The sequence below is a fragment of the Propithecus coquereli genome, unplaced genomic scaffold, assembly GCF_000956105.1.
Source record: "Propithecus coquereli isolate 6110/MARCELLA unplaced genomic scaffold, Pcoq_1.0 Scaffold543, whole genome shotgun sequence".
NCBI lineage: Eukaryota > Metazoa > Chordata > Mammalia > Primates > Indriidae > Propithecus > Propithecus coquereli.
This window is the reverse complement of record NW_012151319.1, coordinates 409,993-424,491: the sequence shown is the minus strand read 5'-3', so window position 1 is coordinate 424,491 and position 14,499 is coordinate 409,993. Positions and strand designations below refer to the sequence as shown.

The following is a 14,499-nucleotide window of genomic DNA, read 5'->3' as shown; positions in this document are numbered from 1 at the left end:
AGACTACTTCTTGTAAGCAAAGGTCGACAATTCCGTAATATTTGGAAACACTGTATGCATTTTTTACCTTAAGTACAGTGTTTCCAAGGAACAGACGGCCCAGAGCAAAACGTTGAGAGGCCGTTTTCCTTTATTTTTTTCTTTTACTACTTTCGGTCCAACTGAGTGCAGCGATATGCATATGTAAACATATTCTTTAAAGCCGATCACCTTTAAGGTCATTCAGAAAAAAGTTGTCTTTGATTTCGTGTGTGTCTGTGTGGTTTTGTTTTGTTTTTTAATACCAGTATCGTTCTCCCGGAAGGCTCTTCCGCGTCGGAGAGTCCAATTCGGATTGTGCTACAGAACAATCTGAGCAAAGCGGTGTGTTCGGCCCGGCGAGGCGACCGCGGCCGGCCAGTCCGGTGTCCCCGCAGCGAGGACGGCGCGGCCCGGGCGTTACCTCTTGCCGATCTCGCTTTGTCGGAGGAACTGGATGTTGTTGGCGCTGTCGGCCAGCTCGGGGTACTGCTCCACCGAGAGTACGTAGTACCCGTCGTAGCCCTGCACCTTGCCGGCGCTCAGCAGCTGCCGCTTCTCGCCCTCCGTCCAGAGGCGCGCGCCCTCCTCGCCGTCGCGCACGCGCTGCTGCTCGCGCGCCCAGGCCCGGGCGAGCGCGCGCTGCCGCGCCTGCTCCAGGATGCGCGCCTTCTCCTCGTCCAGCGTCATGCCGTAGCGCACGTGCAGCGCCAGCGCGCCGAACTGCATCTCCACGTCGGCGAACCTGCGCGTCCTGCCGTTCACCACCGTGGTGGACTGCGACACCGTCACGTTGATGCCGTTCTCCAGCGCCTTGCGGCCGCTCGTCAGCCGCAGCGTGCCCAGGTCGCTCTCGGGCGTGGTGGTCTTGATGAAGTAGTGCGTGTCCTTGCCCTCGATGGTGAAGTGCAGGTTCTCCAGGTAGAAGGCGTTGTTGAGCACGGCCGCCACCTTGATGCAGTCCTCGTTGGCGATGTTGAGCACGTTGGTCTGCACGCGGCCCTGGCTCACGGCCAGCATGACGCCCTTGCCGATCAGCGACTTGACCGTGGCGAACCACAGCCACGACTGCTCGCCGCCCGCCCTGCGCCGGGTCACCTGCACCTCCGCCATCCGGCCCAGGGACAGGAAGGCCTTGGCTTGCCTCGCCACTTGCTGCTGGACTCCAAAAATGGGCTGGAAGGCAAAACACAACAGGGAACGCGTGAAGGAACGGCTGTAGCACCGGCCAGGCTTCCTGGCGGCTGACCAGAGAAGGGGGCGGGGGTCGGTGGGGAGCGCAGAGGCAGGGATTAAAGCCACCACTGGCGCCTCGGAGATGAAAGGCCTGCCCAGCCCTGGGTGGAGGAATGCACTCTAGATCCCTTCCCCTCAAGGTGATCCAGATGGGTTTTGAAACATAAAAAGGCTGAGCTCCATCACGTATTTCTTAAAAGCTTTCTTAAGTTTCTAATGTGGGCAGAATCTTCATGTTTTTAGCTTTTCTTGTACAGTTACTAGATGCTCTCCCAGGCCCGCGCCACGTGGGGAACGCGGCTTATCATGTCCTGCGTCCCAGGAGCTGTCTCCACGGGAGGCTGAGGCGGAAGCACCAAACCCAGAGAAGGATCTGAAAGGCTGGGCTGCTCAGGGCCGATCACTGGGCCCCACTTTATATGCTTTGAAATGCTTGTGCTTTAATTTAAGTCAACTCTGTCCCTCCCCTCCGCGAACACGGTTTTCAGCTCAAGATTGGCAGTGTAATGGCAGAACTGAAATGTACAGGGATGAGTATTTATTTAGGAAAACAATTATTTTTCACAGACTTGGGGACAGTGGACAGTCTACATTGGTAAATCTTTTAAATTGGGGGCATCTTAACTCAGACATTTCTTATACTACCAGATGTTTGGCCAGTGTCTCCCAAATAGAAACATCTGTTTCATGTGCAGCAATGAAAGAAAAAGTTGTTTTTCTGCACTTGGGGCAGCCTCAATGTCTCTGCCAGCGATTCCCTAAGCTGTCTTTATGATGTGCTTCTCTGGACAGAGAACTGGAACCATATTGAAAAGGCTGCCTAGGAAAAAAGTTGGCAAGTCCATTTGTACAGTTAGACTTAAGTGTTTTCAGACATGCTGGAAAGTCATACAGAATTTGGATGTGCATGTTCAAATGCATCAGGAAACTTCAGTGTGTTTTCACAGCACTTCATCAGTGTTGATATACAGTCATGTGTTGCTTAATGACATGGATACACTCTGAGAAATGCATCTTAGGTGATTTTGTTGTGCAAACATCACGGGGTGCACTTACACAAACCTAGATGGCACAGCCTACCACACACCTAGGCTAGATGGTACAGCCTATTGCTCTTGGGCTACAGACCTGTACAGCATGTGACTGTACTGAAAACTGTAGGCAGTTATAACACAATGGTAAATATTTGTGTTTCTGACTATTTGTGTTTAAACATTTGTGTATCTAAAGGTGCAATAAAAATACGGTATTATAGTCTTATGGGATCACCACTATATATGCAGTTGTTGACTAAAACATTGCTATGCAGCACATGGCTGAATTTGCAACATCTGAAAAAGGAATTGCTTTTATGTTTAGTATGAAACATGTAACAGAAAACAGTGGTATTAGTATTGTATATGGTGTGTGTGTGTATGTGTGTTAACCACAAATGCCTTTTCTTTGTAGTCATTGAAATTATAGGAAATTGCTGGGGGGGCATTAATCTAAGAAACTCTACACTCTTCTTCTTATCATTATGGGTAACCCAATTTCTTGACCTCTAATTATTCTTGCTTTAAGCTAGAAATTCTGGTGTTTTGTGATACATTCCTTTCCAATCTCTGAATGGTGGGAATTGAAAGTGCCACTTTCTGAAATGGCAGCTTTGACTTTGCAATTTTCAATTGTATTTCTTTCCTTTTATTTCTCGTAACAGTTACAGGCCTCTTGATCTGTTATTCTCAAGAAAATTCTATAAACCCACCTGGTTTTAGGTAGAGTCTTACCAGAGAACATTTATCTTTATTTTTTATCTTTTCCCATGAAACACTGTTAATATTTTAAAGAAGGTGAACTTCATGACATTGTTTGTGGGCTGCTCATTTGTAATATGAACCCCCTGTCCTCATGTTCATTGTATTTTTGCCTTTGAGTCCCAAGTGCCATAAATGTGCTTTCATGGGGTTCTCTGTAGAAACCCAGCACTCACAAGTGAGCTTCTGCATTTTATTACCTTTTGATAATGTCTTTCTGTGTTTTTATTAGCATCACTAAAAACACATTTAAGCCTGTTTAACAAGCCCCTGGTTTGTTGAACGGAAATGCAGAGGAAGTGGTATTTTTCTTCCCTAAAAGAGTCAAAAAATTAAAAACCATCTTTGGTACAGTTTTCACAAGGGGAGTGTGATTCAATATGGGTAAGTAAGACAAGTGAGCCATATATCACCTTTTCATAGCGTTTCCTTTTTGTTTCTTACCGGTGTATCATCCCACTGCTGACTCTTCACAAGTTCGTAAGAAGGTTCTGTTAAATCAAATTTGGGAACAGGGAATCCAGGAATAGCATTGTGCAGATGGAATCCAAATGTCACCAGCCAGCTGTTAACATCTAGGAGAAGAGTGTTCAAAATGAAAGGTGCTAGAGTTTATTTTGTGCTAATTCATTAATTTAAATTCTTACCTTAAAAAACCCCAGTTTCACAAATAATAATCTCAAAAAGAGCACATGTTTGCCTTCATCCTACAATTCAAAACCTACCCTCTATTTTTAGACCTGAGGACAATTACCTTCATAGCAGAACTATGGCAAATGCTACAAAAAATGCAGAGTAATAGACACTCACACAGACGGGACGAGCTGTCATTCCTGCTAAGTTGCATCCTGTGCTGCTAATAGTGATAAAAGGGGTAATAACAACGCGCAGCGGCATGAAAGAGATGCAGTTGTAGAAAACAAATGGAATTTGTTTTTGTAGTTAGTAAAGGCTGGTCTCAAATAGACGTTGTGTGTTATTAGCTTTCAAAAGTGATTGCCTAAGGATATGTGGACTTCCACAACCCATTTTCTATTAATAAAAACTCTAAATTGAGAGTATTAAAATCAACGGTTGATTCTTAATCAAAGATGAATGCTGAAAGCTGGCAAAACTGGCCAAGGGCACAGAAGTCCTGATTACCATCAGTTGTGACTTCAAAGGCTCACTGTGCACAGGTGGAGACAAACTTTTTGGGGAGCAAACCTGGAAACCTTTAAAATGGTATTTTAAAATATCGCCATGTGACTCCAAAAGCCATTAGGCTCAGAATAAGGCTTTTATTCTATTCTGGAGGTTATAATGTTACAGAACTACTCAGCAGGCTTGCAGCTTTATGAGTACAGTTGGGTGTAGATTATTTTATATATTAAGCACATTGCTGGGAAATTTGAAATTGCATTCCACCTAATATATTTTATGCCGTTCCATCTCTCTTTTGATGTTTTTCAGAAAATGCTGCTATGGCATTCCCTGCAGTCCACGTTGCTAGGAGAGGATGAATTCAGGAGCTGTGGGCTTTCCAGCCTTTCAGTCAGCCCCTGTCAACACCCCTTAAATAACCAGTGGTAAACTGCTTGTCAGGATGATGGAGAGCCACTGGTTTCCCATTTCCTTCTCTAGGGCACAAACTCTCACCTCATTGCCAGGCTGGCAGATCCTTTGTCCAGGCATCATATGGCTGCAAAACCAGTGATAGTCTCCTTCTTTTAAATGGGATGGTGGCAGTGGTGGTGGGGAGAGAGAAGTCCCAAGTTGTTCACACAGGATGGAAAGTGACACATTTTTCTTTGTGAGAGTGTAGACAAGATTGTGTGTGTAGGGGCAATCTTATATTTTGGGGAAAATTATTTCTCCCAAATGTCAGAGTACGGGGGGCAAAAATTCTCTTACTCTGAACATTGCATACCAGTGAAAATCAGAAGGTCTTAACTATAGAAAAGCACTGCCAAGATAATGGGATGTCAATGCAGATGTGTACTGCAAAACCCCAAATGACAATACCATAAGGGTGTGACCGAATAAGGATGCTGAAAGAAGGGACTTTCAGCGGGTTCACATGGAAGAGAGATATTAAATGCTTTAGGCAGTCTGGAAAGGTAGGAAGCAGACGTGAAATGAACGGGCTGCGTGTTGAGAGCTGTTTTGAGAACCGAGGGAACAGACATCTCAGTATGCCTCAAATACTGAGCTAGAAAAGAGGCAGCCTGAAGGAGCACCTAACAAGCCAAGAAAAACAAAACAAAAACCTTAAGCCAAACCAAACCAAACGAACCAAAAAAAAACAGAAAAGATATTTCCTCCAAGAAACACGAATGCAGCAGGGAGGTTAACTGTGGCAGTGTAAATCAGGAATGGAAGGTGGAAGCAGGAGGTTTCAGAATTCTTGGGAGTAGAGGTTGAGTAAAAAGGAGTTGGCTCACTAAAGGGAACTGGAGCAGTCATCGCAAGAACCTTAGGTCCGTTTTACATCTTGGTGGTTCTGTGGTGGCAGAAGTGGGATCTGACGTTTCATATCTTGCAAAACTAAAACAGCATCGTGCACTAAACTTGGAAACATCTTAAATCTATTCCTTGAAAATTACCCTGTATTGGTGGAAAAATTAGTGTGCCTATTAGTAGTGTCACCGTGCAAGAGTTGCACTAAATGGCAATGAAGACAATGGTACAAGAAGACAGAAGAAGTGAGACCAGACACAGGATCCATTGACTAAGAAACTGATGGGGAGAAACTGCTCCATATCGTCCTGAGGTGCGTGTGGTGAAGAGGGAATTAAACACCTTCCAGGGATGAAATGGTGTGTCACACCGTGTTGTGTTTCACACTGATTATCTCCACGAGAACTTTACACTTGTATTAAAAAGCCCAACATTGCACATTTGTAAAGGTAGTTACCGTTTAATGCAGAATTTCATGTATTCTTATATTTTATGCCATACAGTAGGCATTATTATCCACATTTCATAGTGTAGGAAACCGAAAGTCATAAGCACTATGTGACTTGCCTATAGAGCCACACAGCTTGTAGGAGAGGAGCTGGGATTGGAACTCTAATTTTGGGACTCTGAATTCATGACATTGTTTGCTCATCCGTGTCAATTCCCTTCTTTAAATGATTAGACTTCACGTCATTTCAAAAACTTGTGGCCTTGAGCATTGGCAGGCAGAATAGGAAGTAACTATGTCTCATTTTCCTTTTGTGGTTTCTCTATGGTTCCATAGCGAAATAAATACACTTATAAGGTGAGGCGTTTGATTTGATTTTGCATGAGCCAACTATAAAGTTTAACAAAAAAGCAATTCTGGTATTTTGTGTATTAATCTAATGATTACAGTAATTCAGCACTTGGAAAGGAAAAACACACGCTTACCTGTGATGTAGTCTTTCACATCATGGATTTTGCTTGCAGGGTTGTTATTTCTAAACATGTACAGGTTAAAAGGAGCTGGGTCTTTCCCAATTCTTTTCCATATTTCTATGTCAGGCGTTGTCCATCTCCCTGCCAAAATGTCATAATCTCTTTCTCCAAAGTGGATTAATTTGGTGAGTGGGTCATACAAGCCACCATGAAATCCAATTACCAGCTGAAAGTCAATATTGGAATCAAAATAGATTTCACCATATGCAGTGTACTGAATCTGTTTCAGCATAAGCCCATTGCTACTGAAAACAGCCAGTGGTGTCCCTGTGTTATCTGATGCAATGTAGAATTCATCCCCACTGCTGATTTCCATGGCAAAAAGATGTCCTTGAAGATCATAATAAAGGGAGGTAATTTCTGAACTTGAATGGTTGTAGACATGAGTAATCCTAGTGGGATAAGTTAGGTCAGCATAAAAAAACTGCAGGTGCTGTCCCAGGCTGGTTTTGCTAGAAACGCGCCTTCCCAGGCCGTCATAACGATAGATCACTGTCCAGCCACTGCCTTTACTGTAAACTCGAGTTAGAAGCCCCTTGGAGCTATATTCAAAGATCTCTGTGCCTCTTTGACGTAGGAAACCATCTTCATCCAACCGATACTGAACATCACCCAGTCGAGTGATTCTGTCTCGCAGGTCGTAGCGAAGAGGTGTCAAGCGTGCGCTATTACTTGGGTTCAGTAAATGGAGGTTTCCATTCAGATCATAGTTGTACCGCCACATGATCTTTTCATTGAGGTATACTGTTTGGAGCTGCCCATCAACATCATATTCGTAAGCATATTTGGTAGTGTTGGCAAAAGGTCCTATTTTAATCTCTCTCTTGGTTACTCGACCCATGTTATCATATTGAATTGTAATCCAGTACATGAGCGACCTGAATATCTCGTATTGAATTTCCTTGATGCGGCCGTGAGCATCAAAGTGCTTCGTATAAGTCATTACAGCTGTGGAAATGATCTGGTTAATATCATAATATATAACTCCAAATTTTCCAAACTGCTCAACTTTGCCAGAAATGTCATCAAACTGGTAGAGATCAATGGGCAGCGGAGTTTCATTGATGACACCCTGCATGCTGGTCACTCGGAAGCTGTTGTCATAGCTATAGTCAAATCTCGCATTTACCATCCCATCTTCACTAAAGCGGAAAATCTGTCTGTCAATCAGGGGGCCAATTTGTCTGTATCTAATGGTGCAAATAAAACCATCACTCTGGAGGTTTACTGTTTTTAGGACTCCTGCTGTTTCATCATAGGTAAAACTGACTCTCGTGCTATCATATAAAATTTCTGAGAGCCTGGTCTGCCTTCTGTATTTGAATAAGACCCTCCGACTTGTGCCCAAGAAAGCGGTTTGCAGGAGCAGCCCTTCTTCGTTGTAGTCTGTGATGATGGAGGCGTTGCTTTCCGGGGGATTGTATATGTTGCGGTAGTAGCCGATGGATCGGATGGTCTGCATGGTGTGGCGAGCCACGCTGGGCATGGTGATGGCAGACAGGCGGTCCCACATGTCATATTCGAAGATGTATTGCCGCTGGCTATGAAGCAGAAGAACCATGGACTGTAAGGAGAGAACATATTTGTTACCCAATGTTTGTGAATGGGGAAAGCAGATTTAGTGACCACAAACGCACAGAAACATTCCATTCGAGAAAATGATTTTCATTTTAATTGAGTTATCCTTGACCTTATATGTTGTTAACGATTCCCTGCCTAATTTGCTTGAATGCTTAATTGTGAGGGATTCTGCAATGAGTGGCTCTTGATTCCTAATGTGATGCCTGTCATGACTGGCATTCTGTTTGCAGGCATTCACAGCCAGCCAGCAGATTGTCAATGGATTTGGATAAGTCGTAATACAAGCACGAGCAAAGTTGCTTTAAAGACAATATTTCAAGGAGAAAATAGCATATGGGAAATGCAATCTATCCATAATTAGCAATTATTTAGTAACGTGGCTTCCCCCCTCATTTGATTGAAGGACTATTCAAATCATGTGTAAATTTCCAGTGTATTTGGGGGAGGAGCAAAACATTCCCAATATAAAGAAGGGACATAAAATCAGCCAAAAATGGGTAATGTGTACATAAAGCATCAACGTCAATAAACACTGCTAAATTAATAATCACATGGTGAATGAGAGCTGTAAATGCCCTTAGTAGAAATATGGATTTGGATATTGGGTTTTTTTTTTTTTGCAAATTGTTACAAAGCATCTGTACTGACAACAAAATCTACATTCTGATATTTCCTTTTGTAGGTACCAAATCTGATTTGTATCTTACGTGCTATAAGAATGGTTTCTGGACTACATACTGCTTTGGTGCTGAATTATGAAATGAATAAATATATAAATAAAAATAAACACTGCCTGTTTCGTAAGTCATTGCAGAAAGACAAATGGCAGTAATTTATTAGGCCAATCAGCATGAGAGAAGGTAGACCCAGGCTGGATAAGTAAAAGTCTACAGTGATACAGGGCATGGGCGGCTCTTCCTCTGAGGACGCTTCCCTCACCTCTGTTAGGCCAAATGGAATGATGGTAGCACAGGGATGGTTAGGCTGGGAGCCCTCCTGAGACTGACTTCTTTGCAGAACTTAAGCTTCTGTAGAATCTCTTCTGTGGGCATATCTAGGGCAAGTTTTGCACACAGGGTGTGTAGTGAGTGTCCTCAGAGAGGTTCCTAATAGTTTCCATTCTTCCAAGGAAGGCTTGGACTAGTGCTGAATTCACCAAGTTCTAGTACCTAGTTTTGCAATCATTTAAAATCATATTTGATGGTAGTTAGTAAAATATTACTTGTTTTGCTATGAATAAGTTTTGGCTTAGTGTGTCTATCTTAGCAAGGAAATGGAAATAGTTTGAGTAGATTTTAGGGATTTGGGAAAGACAATGAGAAAGGACTTACTGGTTTTTCTGATCCCCACTGGTGCACGAAGGTGACCTTGGCCATTGCCTTTGTCATTTTGTCACAAGAGCCCTTGTCAGTGATATGCTCCTGGCTCCCTTTAAACATTTTTCAGTCACATTTTGATCATTCCTATCAATTTTTAGGGTCTGTGTATTTATATTTCTGTTACTTTCCCCTGTAATACATTTACATTGGGAAAACTGCTCCAGAATGAAGCAGTGACCCTCTCCCACTTGGAGACGTTGCCTTGGGGCTTATTAGGTTAGAGGGTGAAATATTTGTTGGGGGTTAGGACTTGTTCCCATGAAGGTACATTTGGGGGCCTCACTCTGTGGCCTCTCAACAAATAACCAGCTCAATAACCACCTAGAGAGGGGGGTGATTAGCATGGAGGGAGCTTGTCACCTAATAGGCACAGTCCATGATCTCAAGGGTGAGTCTCTCCCAAGGAGAGCAGAAATGGTGAGTGTGCAAGGGGACAGAGTGGCCGGGAGGGTCCTGGCTGGGAGCATTGCAGAGCTGGGAGACGGCCTGAAGAGAGGTCGCATCCTACAGTGAGCTTTGGATCTGAAACAGGTTCAGAAGAGCAGGAAGAACAGCCTGGGTGTAGGCCTCCTACAATCAGATGGGATGGCTCAAGCACGCGGGGTTGGGTTTGGACCGAGACGTTCTGCAGAGCACCTCTGCTGATGGACAAGATTGTGCGAGGTGAGCACAGCAATGACGTGGATGCGATTTATTTGGGTGACAGAAGTTACTCTGCACAACTTGTGATGCACGGAGGGGTGGAGGCAGTAACTTTAAGAGTGTGCGTCTGTGTAATTGGTGGCGGAGTGCTTTGAGGTGGGAGACGTATCAGAACTCAAAACTGAGTCATTTTCTAGCGTGAACGTTTGTCTCAAAGGCAAATGAAAGATCCTATGAATATGCTCTTTGGTGGATTATATTTTTTAAGAAAGGAATTACAGGGAGATTGACTTTTCTTTCTTGCTTTTCTTTCACGTTCATTCCCTCCGACCCCGGTCAATACCCCAAGCTGCACATCGTACAATTTAGCATTTTGCACGTGTGGAACTCTAAGTCTCCATTCTTACAATCGTGCGTAGTTCTTAAGGGAAAACGCCTAAGCTAGGATGCTTACTTTTACATGTAGAAGAAAGGGGAGATGCCACAGAGTACCTGAAAGTGTGGCTTTCTAAGAAAATAACCTCTTTTGGTTAATAATGCATAAATAGGATCTACATGCTTTTTATGATTATGTTGAAGCTCTGCCAGGAGCAACACAAAACTGACAGCTTTGACTGTGCTAATGTAAGGCTCTTTCATAAACGAAAGAGCTAGCGCGGAAATTATTTACAAGTGACTTACATGCTCAAGGTCCAATTTGCGAATGTTGTCAGTGTATAAGCTTGGCAGGTGGACAGTGTTAGTGCTTGTTTGTTTACAGCATAAATCACTTAAAAGGGTCTCGGATAGTAGAACTTAACTAAGGAAAAACTACTTTGCTAATGCAGAAATTCATCACTGCTGTACCAGTGTGACTTCCCTATTGATACTTAGCATAATAAATGGGACTCACTCATGTGCCACGATTTTTTCCTCCCACAGTGCTCTGGGTGATTGCTGAAAAATATTAATCATCCCTTCCTTATTTTTAACCTTAGCGGGTAGGCATACCTTTTCCAAGTATGTGTAACTCCATGTTTTACCATCAGCAAAGACCCGAGATACGATCCTCCCCTGTCCGTCATAATCCACTTTCTCGCTGGTGGTGCCCCGCTGGATGCTGGCAATTTGGCCTGTGGATGAGTAGGTGACGTTGACAGCCATCAGCTTGCTGCTCGGCAGCCAGAGAGTTGGGTGCCCGGATGTGTCATAGGCGATCCTCAGAAGAAATTTACGGTGGTCATCATAGATCTTCTCTGTCTTTGTTGTTCGATCGAAGTCAACTGAAAGGAGGTTTCTGCCATTAACCTGTTACAACACCAACAAGATGATAAAATAAATCATGCTATTCCAACACTAGTCACTTATTACTCTTCTGAGTCCCCGGTATTGTTTAAACACCATTTATGATGATTGATCTCTTTGTCAGTAAATTAATTTAGCAACTTCTTGGGTACAAGTGCAAGGCAGTAGATTAACTGCTCCTCTAAAAGGTTTTATTTAGCAGAAAGACAGCCTGGCATTTGTTCAAAACCTTTTCAATTAAATGTTGTAAACTAAAACAGTTGATAAGAAAATACCAACATGTATTTGCTTTAAAGTTTGTTCCAAAGATCTAAAGGTGATAAACGTGTAAATGACTCAAAGCTCCTCCCCCAATAAGACATTAGAACATAATTGCTTAGTAAATTAATCATGGCTACATTAAATAAAACACAGTGGTAAATGTGACTCTAACCCTTTGAAGAGCAGTTAAGTACAAGTTGGAACCCACATTACTGTAAATTATTAATGAGTTTAAATAGCAGCAGGTTACAAACACGATCATTGCTTTTGGCTCAGTGCTGAAATGCCACAGTTTTTTAGAACATTTTTTTCTCTTGATAAGATCTCGTTAACTGGCAGGGACTTCAGTGTCCTTTATCACCATATATAGCCAGTCTGAATATTGTAGTTAATTTACAAATCCAGTGCCACACTGTTGTACTAAGGTGTCTGTGTGGCTAGATGCCATGTCCAGAATCTTTGACGAAATCTGGCTGTTCCTCTGTGATCCAAGGCACACGCAAATCAGCATTCGTTATTGCAACAGAAATGTGGCCCCAGTTAGATTCTACTTTCCAAATGGTCTACAGTGTTTGCAGATTGTGAACCTCTGAAGGACACAGAGCATGGCCTGTTCCTTCTTTGGTCTTCTACAGCACCTTTGTAGGGGCGGTGGCTTGTACATTCTAAAATGCTCATTAACTGTTTGAATTGTTAAAAATTAAATGGGAAAATCTTAATTTTACATAACCATGTCCTAGCCAGAACCTTCAAAATCAACAGCTTCAGCTGATCAATTTTATATACATATATATATGTCTATACCACTCACATCTATATACATATATATGTATATGTACATATGTAATATGCATGTATATCTGTGTAAAATGTGGGATAAAACTAATTTTTGCATTCTATCATTGACATTAAACATGTCTCATGCAAAAATACTCCTTAAGCTTAAACTTCTCCAATTAGCTGTTCAAAGGGAGTACTCTGACGTCCGCAGAGAGGTAACATTCTAAGCTAAAAAGAAGTGATACTGAGGGTGAAACACCCAGAAATGATTTATAAAAAATGAGAAAGGGCGGAGCCCTGGGTATAAATGAGGAGATCTTCCTTTTTCAGTCCTGTCCTTTCAGATCCAGCTGACATGGGAGAAACCCCACGGCACTGTACCATAGCAGATACAGCGGGGCGAGGGCGTGTGTTGGGAAGGACCGTAGGAATCAGAAAGCCTGAACTCCCCAGTAGGGCCTCGGAGCAACATGACTTCCAGCTTTCCACCTCTCTGATGCTGTTTTGCCCGGCTGTAAATACAGAGGCTGGACTGGGTCCCTCAGGCTCTGTCTTTCCATGATTGCCGTTTGATGCTGGCCAGCCAGTGGCCGGCTTTCTGAGCTTCTATTTTTCCCTGTGGAAATGTCTGCGTAGTACTTGCTCCCCACCTCATGTGAATTTCGTGAAACTTCACGAGTTTAGCTTTGCAGAATGCTTCGTGTTCCTTGGAAAGAAGCTACTAGCAAACGTTACAAATTTATTTTTTAAAGTCTGTAGAAAGACTTGATATCAAAATCACTTGATAACTGGCAGAGTCAAGTTCTTCAGCTTATATTTGCACTACATTTTTTGATGCCTTAAGAAGAGGTTTTGCACAATTTAAATGGTTTTCTTAGGTCTCGGGTTTCTCCAATTGTATTTTAACAGGAAAAAAGAAAAAAACCCTGAATGTTCAGCTTTGCCTTCCATTTTTCTTCCTTAGGTTATTCCAGGTTTCACGTAACCATGAAAGACGACTGCGTAGTTTCCACGGACGAAGCTGCCCACATCGTTGCGCCATCTGTCTTTCCCTTTGCATTCATTCCAATTTGCATTTCAGTTCCTTACTGCTTTCTTTTATCTCTGCCATATTTCTGCTTAGAGTGTAAGGAATCTGGGCTGCAGATCGGGTACTATCGGTTGCTGTGGGGAGCCCTGCCTTGTTGCTGCCGACACCTTGCTACCGCTGGCTTCTGATTTGCCTTTTGCTTTGTGAGTGTGGCTGCGCGGCACGGACACATCCAGACGAAAGTCAAATGCAGTCATTACTGTTACCACTGTGCGAGTCGCATACCAACATGTCACCGATGGAAGCATCTAGAAGCATTGTGTGACCAAACATCTGGGTAGAAGTTTATATCTTTCTTTTTATTCAGACAAACATTGTATACAATGCCTTTCTTACAGGCTCAGACTGAAGTGAGAAGGAAAGACACAGGATGTGGCCATGTTCTTCCCCAAATTCCCAACCCAAGGCAAGGCTTTAACCATTCCTACCGCTTCCAGGCACCAGCCACTGTTATTCAATACGGAAAATTTCAAAGGCCACTCACAGATATCAAGTATTTTCTCTCCCTTCCAAACATGCCTGGGCTTTTCCCCCTCTGGGTATGGTAAACAGCACAGCAGTCAGGGAGCCTCCATTACGGGACGTGGTCCTGATTCACTACACCTTCATGAAGTCGGGGTGACTTCTCAATCTTTTTTTTTGTTTTTAACAGTTATAAAGCACCAGCATTACTCCATGGCCCAGTGGGCTTTTAATAACTGTTTTTAATCATTATAAAAATATCAAGTTAAATCAAATAGTTAATCTAAAGATGAAAAACTTTGTATCTCATCATTACTATACCTCCAGCTATATAAAAATGAATCCAAATGTTGTATATGGATAAGAGATCACCACGAATTCCTTTGTGGTATACAATATTTCTTTTAAGTAAGCATGGAAAATCTCCATTTTCTAAGATCATGTCCAGCATGATTATAGTTAATCACAACAGCCCTTTGATGCTGGAAGGGGGACAGCTGTAATTTTCCCTCTGAAATGCTTGAAAAACTATGCCATAGTGACATGCAAC

At 42.9% G+C, this 14,499-nt stretch overlaps 1 protein-coding gene across 1 annotated transcript in view; it reads right to left on the bottom strand.

Annotated features, from left to right (window-relative positions):
* Nucleotides 1–365: 365 nt before the first annotated feature.
* The window catches only part of TENM3 (teneurin transmembrane protein 3), a 216,801-nt gene continuing 202,667 nt past the window's right edge, over nt 366–14,499 (bottom strand). Inside the window, exons 22-25 of the mRNA XM_012657467.1 lie at nt 11,063–11,359; nt 6,423–8,034; nt 3,495–3,625; nt 366–1,194 (exon numbers count right to left, since the gene is read on the bottom strand). Of these exons, the coding sequence (XP_012512921.1) occupies nt 439–1,194; nt 3,495–3,625; nt 6,423–8,034; nt 11,063–11,359 (2,796 nt within the window). The 3' untranslated portion in view covers nt 366–438. The remainder of the gene's footprint in view (nt 1,195–3,494; nt 3,626–6,422; nt 8,035–11,062; nt 11,360–14,499) is intronic.